The 20,294-nt window shown below is 43.6% G+C and overlaps 2 protein-coding genes across 2 annotated transcripts; both read left to right on the forward strand.

Annotated features, from left to right (window-relative positions):
- Positions 1–223: 223 nt before the first annotated feature.
- Positions 224–19,129, forward strand: dck (deoxycytidine kinase). The gene is made up of 7 exons (XM_080743247.1): positions 224–341; positions 1,133–1,248; positions 4,636–4,829; positions 6,506–6,653; positions 14,359–14,474; positions 16,242–16,341; positions 18,617–19,129. The coding sequence occupies exons 1-7, from the start codon at positions 248–250 to the stop codon at positions 18,641–18,643; spliced, it is 795 nt and encodes a 264-aa protein (XP_080599373.1). The 5' UTR covers positions 224–247; the 3' UTR covers positions 18,644–19,129.
- On the forward strand, positions 8,056–11,316 carry LOC308299041 (exportin-7-like; the record flags this gene model as incomplete). Its single annotated transcript, XM_080742767.1, has 1 exon — positions 8,056–11,316. The coding sequence occupies one exon, from the start codon at positions 8,056–8,058 to the stop codon at positions 11,314–11,316; it is 3,261 nt and encodes a 1,086-aa protein (XP_080598893.1).
- Positions 19,130–20,294: the final 1,165 nt, after the last annotated feature.

Below are 20,294 nucleotides of genomic sequence, written 5' to 3' on the forward strand. Positions count from 1 at the left end.
GGGGCCCAGATGCAAATATTTTGCCTTAAGCTAGATGCAGAATAGATACACGCCTCTAAACCGACGCGCCATCAGGCGCAACTTCCGAGGCGGAGCCAGCGTGTCGCTGCATGACAGCTGCTGCCGCCAAAGTTCAACATTCGCGCTTTGTTGGCTGTCAGTTACAGTTAGTGACACATTGTTGTTCCAACTGTAATAACTGTTCAATTCTAATTAAAAAAAAGGAAAAGTTGATTTGTAAAAGAAAATGCCTCCAACGGGCAAGAGAACGTGTCCCAGTCCCCTGGAAGACAGCATGGAGGAGAAACCAATAAAGCGCATTTCCATCGAGGGAAACATTGGTAAGTAGTAGGCAGGCTACTATTAATAATAATGTATAGGCGGCCTACTTATAATAATCGTGTGCCGATGTTGCCTGCTTGCTTGCATCATGTGTGCACTACAGCGACATTGTTGGTATGCTTCTGTTTATTGTGTTTAGCAGCTGAGTGATAATGCTGTGTTTGTAATGCTGTACCGTTTGTGTTTATTGTGTTGAAAAACTGAAAGGCAATGAAGAAAAAAATCACTTGTCTGGGAGTGAGACAATCACATCAATACGTAAAATCTAATAACTTGGCTCCTGTCTCTGAAGTAGCTAGTTATAACATATACATAAGCACTTAGGCAAAGGTAGCCTACTAAATGTCTTTACATAAGTAAAAGTACCAGTAACTCAAGTTTTCAAATAATTGTAGTGGAGTAAAAGATACAATTGCCTCTGAGAGATGGTGTGGAGTAGGCTAGAAGCAAACGTACAGAAATACTCAAGTAGGCTACAAATACCTCAATTGTACTACAGTATGCTACAGTACAGTAGGCCTACATTTACTTTGTTACTTACATCATTACATTATTATAACATTACATCACTGCTCACATGCACCTAGCCCCATATAGAACCTCACCCGTGAGCGACGGGTGAGGTTCTATATAACATGCACCCACCCACTATTACCCAGGGCAAGATATCACATAGCTCCCGTCCATGCAGAACATGCATAGGCCTTTACATATCGATCAATGTAATGGGTTGTTCACCACTCGACGAATCGTCCCTACAAAGTGATGAAATCAATGTAAACTTCCTCAGGGGTGGGCAAGTCAACGTTCGTGCGCCTCTTGGAGCAGCAGAGCTCCGACTGGGAGGTGGTACCGGAACCCATCGCTAGGTGGTGCAATGTCCAAACCCAGCACAGTGAGTTCGAGGTAGGTCACCATGCTGCAGTGGTGCACAAAGTAGCTACTCAGTACTCACATTCTTGATTAGCTTAATGTGCAACATTGTTTTCTACACTCAACAGTAAGTAAACAAACCAACATACAGTATAAAGCAAGGGTCTTCAACAGGTGGTCCGGGACCCCTAGGGAGTCCTCAGAGTTACTACGGGGGGTCATTTCTCCTTTTTTTATATCAGTGTTTCTCAAACTTTCACATTTCGTGGTCTCCCCTTAACTCTGACAGTGTACAAATGTACACTGTCAGAGTTATCAATATCAACCAGCAATGACCAGAGGCGTCAATTGGGTATGGCCATTGGCAGCGTCATTGGATTAATCTTTTTGTGCCTTCACGCGTGCAAGGCACCAGTCATGTTGCCATACCTTATCAACAGGCATGAATTTATATTAGGAAGTACATAAAAAATGTCCCCTTTAGCCAAGGTATGGCAACTGCCATACCTAGCCATACCCAATTGACGCCTCTGGTCATTGCTGGTTGATATTGATGAAAAAATTGCTATGTGTATCAGGGGCTTACAGACTTGTATGGGTCAATTTAGACCCCCATAAAGGAAACCACAGAGTCCCTGGAATTCACTTTGAGAAACACTGTTTTATATTAACCTATAGTGTCCATATTCTGAGAACTTTCTGTGAGGCGTTGTGAGCTTGTAGATCGGCTATTTTTGGCAAAGAGGTTTGGTGTAGGTGGGAAAAAGAGCAGACTAAGTATAGAGTGAAAGGTCAAGTTTATTACGTATTGACGGTTCAAGTGGTTAAATATCTGAAAACACAAATTAACATGAATCCAAAATACACTGATGATCGTGCTGTCAAACAATGAAACTATATGGAATCTATGAACAGATTGTGTCTCAAAGATTGGTCCTTACCATCCACTTCAATTGAGAAAGATATTTTTTTTATCTCTATCTTGCCTGCTGGGAATGACCCTTAAGACTGAGCGTACAGAGTATCTGCACATTTCCAAAGTTGCAATTCAATAACCTTTAAGACCCTTTTAATACCAAATTGACAAATATCACATAAGAAAGAGGAAACCGCTGTTAGTCGGGGACCCAAAAGCTCAAGGAATAGGGTTGAACCTGTGATTTTCTGCCGTACTTTTCATTTCTGTTTTCATTTCTGTTTTATCTAATAGTTTGGTCATTAAGGTCCACAGAAATTCCTTGGGCTGAATTTCAGCACCCCAAAACAGTGAAAAGTGGAAAAAAAGTGATGACTCATCAATTTTCAAAGTTTTGGGGTGCCGAAATTCAGCCCAAGGAATGTTTTTCATGCTAAACAAATGCTTGCAATGGATTCAGAATCATGAAGAACCTCTAGTTTGACCCCTCACATGCTACTTAAAGCAGACTTTTTTTTATATATTTCTAGTGGAGTCAATGGGACAGTCAATGTACAAATGGCCGTAACTTTTTTTCGCGTTGTTTCCAGCAGAGCAGGCCTCTCATTCTGTGGACCTTAATGACCAAACTAATAGATAAAACAGAAATAAAAAGTACAGCAGAACATCACAGGTCCTCTCCCATTTTTGGTGACTGGGTCCTTTGGTGACAGCTCGTAGTTCGGCTATTTTCACAATATTTATCTCGCTTATCTCCCGATTAGGGAGTCTTACTGGTGTAATGCTGCCTCAGCTCCTACATTCCAAGTGCTTGTCAGGGTGGGGGGTCCCAAGTTCAAATATGATTATTGTGGGGGGTCCCCAGTTCAAATATGATTATTGTGGGGGGTCCCCAGTTCAAATATGATTATTGTGGGCGGTCCCCAGTTCAAATATGATTATTGTGGGGGGTCGGGCTGAAAAGTTTGGTGTAAACTCAATGGACTGTATCTTGGTATAGCTGCCAGTGTGAACTTTAATCGTCATATAAAATCAAGCCCTAATCAAGTGGGGGTGTTCATTTATGGGAAAAACACACACAAAAAGTTAAAATGTGGCGATGAGAGGTTTCTGCCTGACACAGCAGCGATATAGAATACAGCTGCCATCTGTCCGGATGGAGCAGCGAGTCACCACCAGCACCCTGGTTAGGATTACACGCCCTGAGCAACAGATGGTCCATCCTGGACAGATGAACAGATATATATCAGCCTTGTGGGGGGACATCCCTGACACTCAGTCATTCAGTCAGCTGCGGTCATTCATTACTTCGTCATACGGCGGGGTCGCACGTCGAAAATAGCGGTGGAAAGACCTTTTTTTTTTACTTAAGTCAAAGTATCAAATACTGCAATGTAGAAATTGCAGTAGTAAAAGTACAAAAGTGTTGGTAACAAAGTAGAAAGTACTCATTATGCAGAATGTCCCCTTTCACAACTTTTTAAAGGTATTAATATGAAAATGGCCAAAATGTATAGGGCTGAAGAGGTTAATATGTATTTTGTAATAATAATCAAAAAGTAACAAGTAACTAATGTTTTCAATTAATTGTAGTTGAGTAAAAGTACAATATAGCCGATATACAAGCTCACAGCGCGTCACGCTGTCTTTGTTATACTGGATCTCTTCTCCACTAGTCCCTCCCTAACATTTTAGTCTAGTTTTTTATTCGTTTACGAAATTGTCAATATATATATTTACTTCTTATTTAGTCAATGAAAAAATGTAGTCCACGAACATCTTTCATCGTTTTTTATCTACATTAACACTGCTGTGCACATGGCACATCCTGTATCGTATTTTACCAACATTTCAATAAAAACAAATCTTAAGGGTACCCTGAAGAAGAAATTTTTTGTTCAAACATTCATGCATCGTGGCTACGAGTTGTGCGACCAACAGTTTTCTCTCCTGTGGTCAGCACCTCCTCACTATTGGCGGTATGGTATGGCAACATGACTGGTGTCACCAGTCATGTTGCCATACCTTAGCAACAGGCATGATACATTTATTTTAAGAAGTACATTCTATTTTTTCCCCGTTTCTACGGTTTCTTGGTCTGGATATAGCAGCTTGGCATGGTTGTTCAAGTGCAGCTGAACTTGGCATGTTAGTAAACGTGCCACAATTATCAATAATACATTGCACCTGTGCAGCTGACTTGCGGAACCTGGGAATATACCATTTTGTCAAGATGGGGAGAATACAAATGTGGAGAATAGAATTATATTACCTTAATTGTTCAAGTGACCATTTTGTTAAATTTAGCATTTGTAGTTATTTTACTGTAATTTAACAACATAATAACCAGAACAGATAGACAAAGAGACATTCATGGATTTATATTTAAAAGTAACGTTTATTTTCCCTCCTGGACCCAGGGTATGGTAGCTGCATACCCCTGCCATACCCAATTGACGCCCCTGATTGTTTGCCTGACCATCTTTCCTCTGTCATAATGGTAGGAGTTGACCACATCCCAGAAGAGTGGAGGGAACGTCTTGCAGATGATGTACGAGAAGCCAGAGAGGTGGGCTTACACGTTCCAAAGCTACGCCTGCATGAGTCGGGTCCGAGCCCAGATCAAGTCCAACAACGGAAAACTCAGAGAGGCTCAGAACCCAGTGCAGTTCTTTGAGCGCTCCATCTACAGTGACAGGTACAGTATCACAAGAACAGAACCCATTGAAATCAGAAACCTCCGCGATAAGCTGAAACTGAGTGGGTACTAGGGGCCCGTCTGGGAATTGGAAGGTTTTGAAAAATGTTGCATGTTTTTTTTTTTTGCAATTGATTTCTTTTTTTCTTTTTTGCGACCGTAGGTCGCACTTACTACAGAAAGCTGCTCGAGGTGTCCGTCCGTCCATCCGTCCGTCCGTCCGTCACACACGTCACACGTCACACTTTTGCCCTGCTCATATCTCCACAACCGTTGCCCCGATCCATGCCAGATTTTGCACACACACTCCTTACCTGCCAAACTACAACCTCCAAGGACCCCCGGAGCTCCAGGGACCCCCAGCTCCCTCGGGGACCCCCAAGTGTAAAAAATGAGCACATGTGCAAAAATTACCAAATGACCACCCCAACGGGGCTGCTCACGGGGCATTCCCAGGGACCACCCACTCCTGGTGCTCCAGAACGGATGCAAAAGTGGTGGCGCCCCCAGTGGAGGACCCCCTGCCACTGCAGCTCACATAAAATGCCGTAACTCGGGCTAGGAGCGACCGGGAGAGCCGGGGCCGGTACCTATTCGTCCGCCTTGGCGGCGCGGAGACCCCACCCCTCATTTCTCACATGGCCCTCTAGCGCCACCATGAGGCCGATTCAGATTTTGCCCTAAAATCACAAAAATCCCTACACAGTATGTCTACACTCATGTCATCAACATGCTCAGGAAGATTTTGGAAAAACACATTTTTGCTCTATTTGTGGAGATAAGTGACCTACGGTCGCTTATCTCCCGATTAGGGAGTCTTACTGGTCTTTTTTAACTAAAATCTTTTTTTCTGGGGTTCCCTGGCACAAAACATTTACAGATGCGGATCCGCGGCCAAATACTTATCAATTTGATGGGAACTACTGATTTAGAAGGCATTTGCAGAATCGGCGTCAGGTCTTAAAGATCGGGTGCCATGATTTTTTCCCCCCCCCCTAAAACATGATGATCAGGTATTATGATTAATACTAGGAGGAAACTTCCAAAAAATTGTACAGAAAGTATTATGTATTTTGTATTATATTTTTTATGTGGCCACATCCACCAGTTCATTAAGTATGCCTTGTTGTCAGGTGGGTGGTGACCCAGCTGAAGTTAGCCACACCCACAGTGTTGGGCGAATGGTAAAAGGGGAGGGGATGAGTTTACGATGTCATTAAATCTGTGTTTTTCTGCCTTTTGACTCAGTGGCTTTCAGCTTTCATGAAGAAACCAAAAATACACAGGGAAGGCAAATATGCAGATTATAAGAGCTCGCCTCTACTGCATTATAAGTTACCCCACCTGGGGGTCTGTTAGAGCAATGTTAACTCCATAGACACATACAAAACAGAAAAAGTACAAAACTATCAAAACTATGGCTCCACCTCTTTACTGACTCAAACCACCTCTCTCCCCATGGGGACTAGACCATTCTCCCCTTGCCGTTAATTTAATTAAAAGCAACAGGTTATCCAAATGCAAAGGTACATATGGCTACTTTTGTTCACTCTCAGAGTTGCAAATAGATAACTTATCACTGATGATTTTATCACTGATGTTTAGGAGGAAATACATACAGTAATATATGTATGCTAATTGTATCTCTGTACCCTGCATTAATATCCACATCCTAGGTACATCTTTGCAGCCAACCTCTATGAGAGCGAGTGTCTGAATGAGACAGAATGGGCCATCTATCAGGACTGGCACGGCTGGCTCCACAGCCAGTTTGGCAAGCACATCAAGCTGGACGGCATCATTTACCTCCGAGCTGCACCCGAGGTATTCTAATGTGTACTTGTTAACCTAGGGTAACACACTATTGTGTATCATTATTTTATGCTTTAACTATTGAAAAATAGCAGATATACAAGCTCACAGCACGGCACCGAGTGCCGCGCTGCGAGCTTGTAGATCTGCTATTTTTGAAAAATCATGAAAATTTGGATTTTGACCTGATTCTATAAGTGTCTTTTGAATCCTTCTAAGGTTTTTGGAAAAAACCCTATGTTTCTATGTCAGCAATCTGGCCAGCCATCGTGAAAGAAAAGGTCCTTTTCGCTTAACTGGAGCTCAGTTGGTCTGTTCTCGAGAGACTACTATGTCAGTGGTTCTCAAACATTTTTATGTGAAGGACCCCCAAATTGATATGTATTTGGCCACGGACCCCCATCTCAAAATATTGTAGTTCCAGGGACCACCCAGAAGCAAAATTTGAGTTACAAACGTTAGCTTTAAAAATACATATATTCAAATATTTGCACACATTTTCACGACTTTTTCGGCACTCGGTGCCGCGCTGTGAGCTTGTAGATCTGCTATTTTTCAATTGCTAAAGCATTCAATAATTCTAGGCCTAAATGGGTTAATATATCTACTGTACGTATCATGTTGATACAATGGTTTTGCTATGGTAATGAAGAGCATGTATGAAGTAAAACAAAAATGACTCAACTTTATTGTCAAATCGCAGGTATATAAACAAGAGGCTGAAATACACAAGCTATACAAGCTCTTATCATTACAGTTTCAAAGAAAGGAAAGAGATAGAGGAAGTAAGAAACTGAAAAACAGGACAGATGTCAAATGAAACTCAAAAGCAGTCGGAGGATAAACACAACAAATCCTAAGACTTGTTTCCATTGTGTGGAGCCTTTTCTAATTGCAAAGGCTCTGGTGAAAATATTGTGAACTTACATTATAAGGTGCATGATATATACACAAGGTGCGTGGTGGAAATAGCAGTGTTGTAATGACAGATATGTACAATGAGAAAAAAAAAAACAATGAGACAATAAGAAAAGCTGATTATACCGACTGTGGCAGAGAGACCAGTGGTTCAAGGTTCAAGGGTTAGGGTTAGGTCCGTTTGACCAATTATAGAGGGTTTAAATGGTACCAGATATGCAGCTGTGAATTGATCCCAGTGCATGACGGAGGACATATTCACGAAATTAAATCTCCACGATGCGAATATTGTGAGTGTTTTTTTATCACGATAAACGATAATAGCTATTATCGTCCCATCCCTACCCGATACGCCCAAATATGGAGACGAGCTGACATAATCCTGATGTCATAAAGTGGCCTCCAAATACTCTTGACAACAGGCACCGTACTAGTAAAATGAAATGTAAGGAATCGTAGTCAATCTACAAAGATAACACGGCCGAGTGAGAGGCCCATGCAATGGAGCAAAATGGAAGAATATGTGCCGGGCCTCGCACAGCTGGAGATCCTCTGCAGGCAGCTCTACGAGTCCACCGACACGGCTGTCCGGCAGCAGGCGGAGAAAGCTCTGGTGGAGTTCACCAACAGCCCTGAGTGTCCGAGCAAATGTCAGCTACTGCTAGAGAGAGGCACGTCGCCATATTCCCAGCTGCTCGCCGCCACCTGTCTATCTCAGCTGGTGTGTAGAACTGTCAACCCCATGCCCCTCGAACAGCGCATTGACATCCGGAACTATGTGCTGAATTATCTCGTGGCGCGGCCCAAGCTGGTCGCGTTTGTGACCCAGGCCCTCGTTCAGCTGTACGCCCGGATCACCAAGCTGGGCTGGCATGACTGTCGCCAGAAGGACGACTATGTCTTCCGGAATGTCATTGCCGACGTTACGCGCTTTTTACAGGACAGCGTGGAACACTGCATCATAGGCGTCACCATTCTCACCCAGCTAACCGACGAGATTGATCGGTTTGACACGACAAAGCATACACTGGCGGAGCATAGGAAGATAGCGGCGTCATTTCGGGATTCCTCGCTTTTTGACATTTTTACTTTGTCCTGCAATTTGCTCAAACAGGTATCGGAGAATAACCTTAACCTGAACCACGAGTCTCAGCATGCCCTGCTGATGCAGTTGCTGAAGCTAAGCCACAGCTGCCTCAGCTATGATTTCATAGGAACGCATAACCAGGATTGTGGATTCCTCACCGTACAGATCCCCATGACCTGGAAATCAGCATTTCTCGATTCCTCCACCCTAGACCTCTTTTTCAACTTATACCATTCCACCCCTCCGTCCCTCTCCCCATTGGTGTTGTCATGTCTCGTTCAAATAGTTTCATTTCGGAAGTCTCTATTCAGCAGCGCGGAAGGAGAAAAGTTCCTTGCGCAGTTAGTGGAGGGAGTTAAAAGAATACTAGAAAACCCACAGTGTTTGCCAGACCCTGATAACTGCCATCAGTTTTGTCGGCTTCTGGCACAGCTGAAGAGCAACTACCGGCTATTCGAGCTGGTAAAGGTAGAGAGCTACCCTGAAGTAATACGCCTCATAACTAACTTTACTGTCGGCGGTCTGCAGCAATGGGACTTTGCACCCAACAGCGTTCACTACCTGCTGGAGCTATGGCACAACCTGGTTGGAAACATTCCCTATGTGAAGGACACCCCACACCTGTTGGACACGTACGCGCCCGAGGTCACCAAGGCCTACATCACGTCGCGCCTCGAGTCGGTCCACAGGATCCTCCGAGACGGCCTCGAAGATCCCCTCGACGACGCCACCTTTGTCCAAGAGCAGATGGAGCAGTTCTCCACCATAGGGAGATATCGCTACGCGGGGACCTGGGCTTTACTAGTCCAACTCTTCGACCAGTCAGCTCGGAAGTATCAAGAGCTACTGCAGTCGAGAAGCTCCAGAAGGCCAGACGTCGCTGTACAAGAGGGTTGGTTGACGTGGTTGGTGTATATGATTGGAGCCGTGATCGGAGGACGGATATCGTTTACCAGCAACGAGGAAGAGGATGCCATGGATGGAGAGCTTGCATGTCGTGTGCTCCGGCTGTTGAATCTGACAGACTCTCGGCTGGCACAGGCCGGCAACGAGAGGCTTGAGCTGGCCATGCTCAGCTTCTTTGAGTCTTTGAGAAAGATCTACATTAATAATATCCAGGCTAACACATCCAAGCTTTACGTGCGGCTGTCAGAGGTTCTAGGACTTCACGATCGGAGCACGGTACTTAATGTCTTCATTGGGAAAATCATCACCAATCTGAAATACTGGGGCCACTCTGAACCAGTCACGTTCAAGACACTTCAGCTACTCAATGAGCTCTCTCTAGGGCCCCCCAAAACTGTGAGTGATCTAGCAAAGCTCAGTGCTATCCAGTTCATGTTGAACAACCATGCAAGTGAGCACTTCTCATTCCTCAACAGCCAGTCCAATCTTAGCACCACGCGCTGTCGAACCACTTTCTACACTGCACTCGGACGCCTGCTCATGGTTGATCTAGGTGAGGACGAGGACCAGTTTGAACAGTTCATGCTGCCCCTCGCGACCGTGTTTGAAGCTGTGGCTCAGATGCTCAGCAACTACACCTTCAACCAGCTGGAAGCCAAGCGGGCTTTGGTGGGTTTAGTCCGTGACCTGAGAGGCATCGCAATTGCCTTCACCGATAAGAGCAGCTTCATGATGCTCTTTGACTGGATCTATCCAGCCTACATGCCCGTCTTGCAGAGAGCCATAGAGGTCTGGTACCACGACCCGGCATGCACCACGCCTGTCCTCAAACTCATGGCTGAGCTCGTTCACAACAAGAGCCTGAGGCTCCAGTTTGCCGTCTCCTCGCCCAACGCGATCCTGCTGTTCCGGGAGACCAGCAAGATGATCACCACCTACGGGAACGCTATCCTGACCTCGGGGGAGGTGCCCAAGGACCAGGCGTACAGGCTGAAGCTGAAGGGAGTGAGCGTGTGCTTCAGCATGCTCAAGGCCGTCCTCGGCGGCCACTACGTCAGCGTCGGAGCGCTCCGTCTCTACGGCGACGACGCTCTGGAGAACGCGCTGCAGACCTTCGTCAAACTGTCGCTTTCCATCCCGCTCAGCGGCATCCAGGAGTATCCCAAGCTTAGCCAGACGTTCTATGCTTTGCTGGAAGTGGTGACCCAGGACCACATGTACTTTGTCGCCAGTCTGGATTCACATGCTGTGATTTACATCATGTCCTCCATATCGGAAGGGCTCACCGTGCTGTTACCCTGTGTGGACACCATCATTCTAGAAACCATGGTATCTGTGGCGAGCTGCTCCAGTCTGAATCACATCGTAACCTACTTGTTCTACTTGTTCTCACCCTCTGCCAAGAAACAACGTACTCCCATGGCGGAAACGGACAATCGCTTCCTGAACATCATGCAGCAGCAAGCAGAAATGCTCCAGCGGATCCTCTCCACGGTTCTGAACTTCATCTTTGAGAAACCTTCCCGGGACCTTTGGGCCATGTCCAGGCCTCTGTTAGGGCTGATCCTTCTCAATGAGACGTATTTCGCTGAGTTGAGGAACAGCATCGTGAACAGCCAGCCGCTGGAGAAGCAGCAACTGATGCTCTCATGCTTTGGGAATCTCATGGCGGGAATAGAACGCAACCTGCAGACCAAGAATCGGGACAGGTTTTCCCGGAACGTAAATGTATTTGCACAGGAAGTCAGAAACATGAAGAAGTAGATGAGCTGGCACTCCCCAAAGCAGGCTTAACGTAACTTTGAGAAAAGCTGACATACAAGCTCACAACACGTTGCGGATGCGACACGTTGAGAGCTTGCAGCTCACGGCACGGCATGTAACAGCAGGAAGTAGGAATTATTTACCGTAACCAGTAAGACTCCCTAATCGGGAGATAAGCGACCGCCACGTCGCATACACAAACTTTAGAAGGCAATCGTAGCCAATCAGGAGGGAATATGGGTATACTGGTATTCATTCATTGTTCATAGACTTTACATACTATGCGATAGATGTATATTCATTCATATTTTCACTCTACCTTTATATTAATTGATAGGCCTGTTCACCTCATTCAGAGATGCAGTGCAGATAGGGCCAGTATACACAGTGTTTTATTCTAACTTTTTATTTACATGTTTAGGACCTGTGTGACTGTCTGGAGTTTTTGTTCACGAGTTCTGTAGTTTATTTTTCTATTTAACTTTTTTTGAAATAATAGAATAATGTCCTGAGCTAAACTCACATTTCGTGTGCACATTGATTCACATTGCACAGGTGCGATTTTATTCATATTTATTGCCCAAATATGGAGTTGTACTTTTGATACGTTTGACGTTTGCTGTGTACTTTGACATGGATGATGTAGGCTTGATGTAAAATCTCCAAGGGTTTTCCCATTGGGTTATAACTGACATTGCGTCACAGTATCAGTATTTGATACCATGCACCGCTCACTTCACAGGGTGTGATTTTTGTTCCTAGAGTAAGGTCAAAGGTTTGCGTCCCTTGAGGATTGGTCAAGCTTCATGTGACATCATCTATCTATAAATGCGAGAAGTCTCTGCGTGCGTGTGTGTGTGTGTGTGTTTGTAATCCGCGTATCTCGAGAACCGTTCGTCCCACCGGCTTCAGATTCGGCACGCGCGTTCCCCGCCGCGGCACGGAGTGCAGTGCCGGGTCTCGACCCGACCCGACGCGCGGTTTTCCCAAACCGCCGCGAAACGTTCGGAATCTCCTTATGCGGGGTTGATTGTTGACATCAGGCTGTTTCTGAGGAAATCGGCGAAAGCTCTGACTCATTGTGACATCACTTCATAAAAGGCTCTGACATCACGTACGCCACATGAGTCAACAAAAAATCTCTGTGAGTGTGTATGTATGTAGGTAATCCACGTATCTCGAGAACCGTTCGTCCCACGGGCACGCGCGTTCTCCATATGGGCATAAAATGAATGCCCCCATATGAGAACCGTTCGTCCCACGGGCACGCGCGTTCCGTCCCACGGGCACGCGCGTTCTCCATATATGGGCATAAAATGAATGCCCCCATATATGGGCATAAAATGTATAAAGGGACACAGACAGACAGATTCAGAGATCTCCGAGAACCGTTCGTCCCACGGGCACGCGCGTTCCGTCCCACGGGCACGCGCGTTCTCCATATATGGGCATAAAATGAATGCCCCCATATATGGCCACGGCACGGAGTGCAGTGCCGGGTCTCGACCCGACCCGACGCGCGGTTTTCCCAAACCGGCGCGAAACGTTCGGAATCTCCTTATGCGGGGTTGATTGTTGACATCAGGCTGTTTCTGAGGAAATCGGCGAAAGCTCTGACTCATTGTGACATCACTTCATAAAAGGCTCTGACATCACGTACGCCACATGAGTCAACAAAAAATCTCTGTGAGTGTGTATGTATGTAGGTAATCCACGTATCTCGAGAACCGTTCGTCCCACGGGCACGCGCGTTCTCCATATGGGCATAAAATGAATGCCCCCATATGAGAACCGTTCGTCCCACGGGCACGCGCGTTCCGTCCCACGGGCACGCGCGTTCTCCATATATGGGCATAAAATGAATGCCCCCATATATGGGCATAAAATGGATAAAGGGACACAGACAGACAGATTCAGAGATCTCCGAGAACCGTTCGTCCCACGGGCACGCGCGTTCCGTCCCACGGGCACGCGCGTTCTCCATATATGGGCATAAAATGAATGCCCCCATATATGGGCATAAAATGGATAAAGGGACACAGACAGACAGATTCAGAGATCTCCATATATGGGCGTGAAATGGACGCAAATAGACAGATATCTCCATATATGGGCATATATGGGCAGACGTACGCCACATGAGTCAACAAAAAATCTCTGTGAGTGTGTATGTATGTAGGTAATCCGCGTATCTCGAGAACCGTTCGTCCCACGGGCACGCGCGTTCTCCATATATGGGCATAAAATGAATGCCCCCATATGAGAACCGTTCGTCCCACGGGCACGCGCGTTCTCCATATATGGGCATAAAATGAATGCCCCCATATATGGGCATAAAATGGATAAAGGGACACAGACAGACAGATTCAGAGATCTCATACGGCATAAAGGGACACAGACAGACACACAGACAGACGGATACAGAGATCTCCATAAATGGGCATAAAATGGACGCAGAATCACAAAGATCTCCATATACGGGCATAAAGGGACACAGACAGACAGATTCAGAGATCTCCATATATGGGCGTGAAATGGACGCAAATAGACAGATATCTCCATATATGGGCATATATGGGCATAAAATGGACCCAGAACTATATCTGCAGTGAACTCCATATATGGACATAAAATGGACGCTGACAGACAGACAGATAACAGATATCTCCATATATGGGCATAAATGGACACAGGCAAACAGATGGTCAAAACGGGTCCTATGACAACAGGTATAATGGGGTTTGCATTAAAGGGCGGGGCATTCATTCCCTATTTATGTTGTTCCGAGTTGGCCAGGTCGCCGACTAGACGCTGGGCCGCCCGAAGGGCGGCCCAGCTTCTAGTATAATATAAATAGGCAACCACACCTGCAAGTTCTCAGAATTGCACCTTTCTAGTTATATGTAGTTACTATTTATTATTCATTAATCTTTACTCTTACCTGTACATTTTCTGTGTTTCTGCTGTTGATGCTACTGTATGACCTGGATTTCCCTTCAGGGATCAATATCTTTTCTCACATTATGTTCTTCCTTTTGTTAGAAATGTCTGCATAGGTTGCACACCCGAGGCAGAGAAGAAGAACAAGACATACCTCTGGAGTACTTGGAGAAGCTCCACTTCAAGCACGAGAGCTGGCTACAGCACAAGACCATGCGGTAAGGGATGCATGCGCACAAATCGCCCATACTTTAGAGGTGGGACGTTCGCGAACGAATCGAGTCTTTTGAACGGCTCTTTGAAATGAACGATGGGATCCGGTTCGCTGTAGGGAGCCGTTCCTATCCTTTTGTAAATGAACAGCTGTGGAAAAAGTACAAACATTCTTTACTTATGTAAAAGTATCAATACTGCAACGTGGAAATTCTCTGCCACAAGTAGAAGTTTGGAATTAAAATGTATGCTACTTGAGTAAAAGTACAAAAGTATCGGTATCAAAATGCACTTAAAATACCAATAGTAGAAAACATTCAGAATGTCCCATTTCACTGTTTTTTCTGAGAAAATGTAGAAAAATAATTTGAAAATAGCAGATCTACAATCTCACAATGCGTCGCAACGCGACGCATTGTGAGCTTGTGGATCGGCTATTTTCAAATGGCGGAAATGTAGCCTATATATATGTCTGAAATGTATAGGGTTGAAGTGAATTTGTAATTATAATCAAAAAGTAACTAGTAACTAGAGTGAGCCAGAATTTTGAACGGCTCTTTGAAAGGAGCGGATCCCAGAGATCCGGCTCACTTCAAAGACCCATAAATCCCATCTCTACCAAACTTTTGATAGGGCTGAATCACTAATTATAATGCATTTGCCCTGAAGACACGTATATGTCTGAGGGACACACCAGGTGGCACAGGGCGTACACTACGTTTCCTGCTGGGGTTATAATTCTCCTTCCGGCTCGGCCGGTTATCTATATCGTTGTTGTCGGGTGGAAACCTTGTATGTCCAAAACCGTTATAGCAACCGGAATAGCATGTTCCACCGCACGTATTACATCCTCTCGCCTAAACTGGAAAATAATTGACGTCACTGCCACCCTCCCTATGACCAACTGTAGGCATTAGCAGTGACTGACAAGTAGCTAAAATGCGCGTTCAATTGGCAATTGACTTAATCCATTCAGAACGGGTACACATTATACTGTATTATTATTTTATGCTTTATCTATTGAAAAATAGCAGATATACAAGCTCACAGCGCGGCACCGAGTGCCGCGCTTTGAGCTTGTAGATCTGCTATTTTTGAAAAACCTATGTTTCTATGTCAGCAATCTGGCCAGCCATGGTCAAAGAGCTCAGCTAGTTTGTTCTTGAGAGACTACTATGTCAGTGGTTCTCAACCCTTTTCATGTGAAGGACCCCCAAAATGATATGTATTTGGCCGTGGACCCCCATCTCAAAATATTTAGTTCCAGGGACGACCCAGAAGCAAAATTTGAGTTACAAACATTCGCTTTGAAAATACATATATTCAAAGATTTGCACACATTTTCGCGACTTTTTCAAAAATAGCAGATCTACAAGAAAAGGTCAAACAAAGGACAAGTAACATGTTTGAAATATTATTTTTGCGATACATAAGACCTATACAAGTACCAGTCTCTCTCAGTTGTTGCATGACCTAGTACCTACCTACCAGTACCAATCTTTTTGCATGAAGGAGAGAGGCTTTCATACGCTTTTTGAAACCGGTGTGACAACTATGAGATTAAAATAGTTTCCCTGACGCGTACTTTATGAGCTGTGTCTTTGTCTCTTTGATGGCTTCTTAGAAATGAACAGGAAAGGAAACATATTATTTCTTAGTCTTGTTGTGACTTCCTTTAAAGGCTCAATTGCTTAAGGAAATGATGTTAACAAAAGGATATTGTTTGTAAAAATAAGCATTGTTAATGTTTAATTCCACCCCTGGCCCCACAGCATGGAGTTTCAGTATCTAAACAATCTACCAATCCTGACAATGGATGTTGATGAGGACTTTAAAGGGAACACTCCCAAGTGTGCCGACATGATCGAGAAGGTGAGAGAATATTAACATTGCAATATTATACAGGGTTCCCACGGTCATGAAATTCCTGGAAATATTTTGAAATTAGAAAAATATTTTTCCAGTACTGGAAAAGTTTTGGAATTTATCAAGGGTCCTTGAAGGTCCTGGAAAAAATAGCTATGCATTGTCTTTGGTGATTGATTTACCTCTGAAATGACAAATTAAACATGGGCCAAATTGTCAAATATTAGAGGCAGAAATTGTGAAAATAGCCGATCTACATGCTTGCGAGGCGTTGTGAGCATGTAGATCTGCTATTTTCACAATAGAACCGTGTTATACGAAATTCCTCAACTCTTAGTGCTCGTCAGGATGCCGGGGTCCCCAGTTAAAACATGATTATTTCGGGGTTCACGGCCTGAAAAGTTGAGAACCACTGGCATACACTACCTGTCTTTGGGCATTGCGCATAGGAGTAAGTGACCTGTTATTGAACTGAATTATTGTTATATAGTCCTGGAAATTGGGTTAAATATTCTGGAAAGGTTTGGAAATTAATTGGTAAAAATGTGTGGGAATCCTGTATATATGCTATTATATCGTTTTCCAAAAAGGAAATTGTGAATATGTTTTGGTTAAAACTTCTGTTGAAATATAGTACATTGGCAATAGTCTTTACAAGTCTTGAATTGAGCAATACTGATACATTTTCCAATGGACGATGTACAATTCTATGAGGTGTGTGGCGTGTTTATGTATTTGTGTTTTATACGTGTATGGGAATATACAGTAATGCCGTCAGTGTTAATTTATCCATTTGTAACTTAATTTATCCATTTAATGGTGGTCCTATAACTCTGAGAGTATACAAATGAAACCAAGGGGCCCCTTACGGGTCCATTTGGTTCCATTTGTACACTCTTAAAGCTAAATTAACACTGAAGGTTTTGCAGTGCAGGGCTTGTTGAATTGCCCCTTTACTAGCCTTTCTTTACCTTTAGCATAAATAGCCACACACGGGTTTGACCTCTGGAGCCGAGGCCTGAGGTGTTGCTTGTGTAGCAGTTTGGTGTTGATGGTTAAACAAGAGTTCTCATGGCATCTCCCTCCCGTTTGACGAGTCTTTAGCAAGACATGGGACTCATTATGCAATATGCATACAAAGCAAATTGTCTCTGTCGGATGGAAATCATGTATATATCCAAAACTATCACTTTTCCAATTTAGTTGTTATTTAGCCACACGCTCTTCATATTTTTCATTGGTTTTACTATTGATAAATATTGATAAACCCCACAGACATACTTTCAACCTAACTTCCCTATTTTGGGCAGGTATCAAACCTTTTCAGATTTTTCAAAAATAGTAGTAGTAATAATATCTGCAAGGTCATAACGCTTTATTAGTCAGAAATGTAAAGTGTTGTGAGCATAATATTATATTATATTATGTTATATTATAACAAAGTGAATACGATGAAGTAGGCCAGGGTTCCCCAATTAGTTTTCCCCAAGGGCCGAATCATGTCTAGGGTACCAAGCCGAGGGCCACAACATTGAATTATGTCTAGGGTACCAAGCCGAGGGCCACAACATTGAATTATGTCTAGGGTACCAAGCCGAGGGCCACAGCATTGAATTATGTCTAGGGTACCAAGCCGAGGGCCACAGCATTGAATTATGTCTAGGGTACCAAGCCGAGGGCCACAGCATTGAATTATGTCTAGGGTACCAAGCCGAGGGCCACAACATTGCAGGGGGCGACGGTGGCGTTCCCGCTACTCCAGCGACAGTTTTCGTTGTTGTCAGGTGAAAATCTTGTATGTCCAAAACCGTTCGTTTTGAATTTATTAAAAATAATTTAAACTAGTGAAAACAGCCGATCTACAAGCACACAACGCCTCGCGGTGCGAGGCGTTGTGTGCTTGTACATCTGCTGTTTTCACTACTTTTGTGCGACGGCCTTGTATGATTTGCGAAAGAACGTACACATTTGGAGATACGAGATTTCCACCCTACAACGACAATATACTAGTGTTGTTGCTGCTCTTATACCACCATTATTACTCCACGGGCCGCAAATGGCCCACGGGCCGCCTATTGGGGAACCCTGAAGTAGGCCATTCATTTACAAAAAAGAAATAGTGAGAAACGGTTTCTGCCCGACGGCTTCTTGCCCAATCAATGCTGAATTGCTGATACAGAACATTGTGAATGAAATAGTATGTTATTTGCACGGTTATTGCCTATTAAATGTGCTTGTTTTGTTAACACTAATAGTTGATCTGCTGTGGTTTATTTTCCAGGTGAAGGAGTTCTTAAGCACGCTGTGAAACCACATGTGATGACAATCAAACGTTATGGAGAAGTTGCGAGGCAGTGAGGACGGATGTTGAATTAATGTACTTTTATTAGTTATATCATTTCTTTCACTTTGTTGTATATTTTTTTAGGAAGTGTTTGTTTTTATTTTAAAGCCAGATACAGCCTATGTGATATGATGAAACCATTATTCAGTTGTTGTTGCTGCTGCTGCAACAGCACTAAGCGTGAAACGCAGGATACATGCAGGTAAGAGTAGAGCGGCTGTTCCCAACCTGTGGGCCAGGGCCCATTGTTGGACCGCAAATAAGATATTGCAAGTGGGTCCCCCAAATGAATGATAATGTATTGATAATATAAGATTAATATAAAAATATATACAGTATACAGGTATGTAAAAAAAAAAGAAGAAAAAAAAATCTTTCAAAACTTGAAAATGTTTGTATTCTGATGCTGATAAATAGGAACTTGAAAGTACTATCAGGGTTCCTACAAATCTTTACCAATTAATTTCCAAAACTTTTCCAGAATATTTAACCCGATTTCCAGGGCTATATAACAATAATTCAGCTCAATAACAAGTCGCTTACTCCTATGCGCAATGCCTAAAGACAAGTAGTGTATGCCAGTGGTTCTCAACCTTTTCAGGCTGTGATCCCCGAAATAATCATATTTGAACTGGGGACCCGGCACCCTGACGAGCACTAAGAATTTTATTGTGAAAATGTAGATCTGCTATTTTCACAATTTCTGCCTCTAATATTTGACAATTTGGCCAATGTTTAATTTGTCATTTCAGAGGTATTAACAAAATCAATAACCAAAGACAATGCATAGCTATTTTTTCCAGGGCCTTCCAGGATCCTTGATCAATTCCAAAACTTTTCCAGTACTGGAAAAATATTTTTCAAATTTCAAAATATTTCTAGGAATTTCATGACCGGGGGAACCCTGTACTATGTTAGTTTATTGATCCAAGCTAGAACACAGTCGATTGATTGATTGATTGTTAAAATAACGCATTCAAGGTTTTCAAGTAGGCCCTGGTTCAGGAAAGGTTGGGAACCACTGCACTATACTAGACATGTGTGCACTGATACGTTAACATGTATATTATTTTAAATTATTGGATCAACAGCAGTGCCTTCACCTTTTTGTGGTAGTTTTTGAATGCTTTCTCTATAATTTGTGTGTTTTTTACTCTTTACTCTTGTGTGTAAATGTACCGTAGACGCACGGTATAAGCAATAGCTGAAATTCATCCACTTTTACATGTTTGAACATTTTAATGTATCACATGTATGTAACTCTCTTGGAAATGAGATCTGTGGAATAAATTATTTTGGAATAAGTACACTCTGAGAATTATTTAAGAGGTTATAGGCTATTTAAGAAGTGACGTTTTGAAACAGCAACTCTGGCAAAGAACCCCCTTTTGGAACTTCTCTTTCAAGTGCAATGACCATGAAAGTCCAGAAGGTGGCGCTAGACTCTGCAAGGGATCACATTCACCTTATCTATCCTGCAGCTCTCAAGGCTTTGTTTCTCATCATTCCTGTTTCCAATCTGTAGGCCTAAATCACACGCTAGCAGTGGTGGACAGTAACCATTTATATGAGTACTAAGTACATTTGTTGAATTTCTGTACTTTTCGAGTTTTGG

The sequence above is a fragment of the Nannobrachium achirus genome (assembly GCF_963921795.1).
Source record: "Nannobrachium achirus genome assembly, chromosome: 15".
Taxonomy (NCBI): Eukaryota; Metazoa; Chordata; class Actinopteri; order Myctophiformes; family Myctophidae; genus Nannobrachium; species Nannobrachium achirus.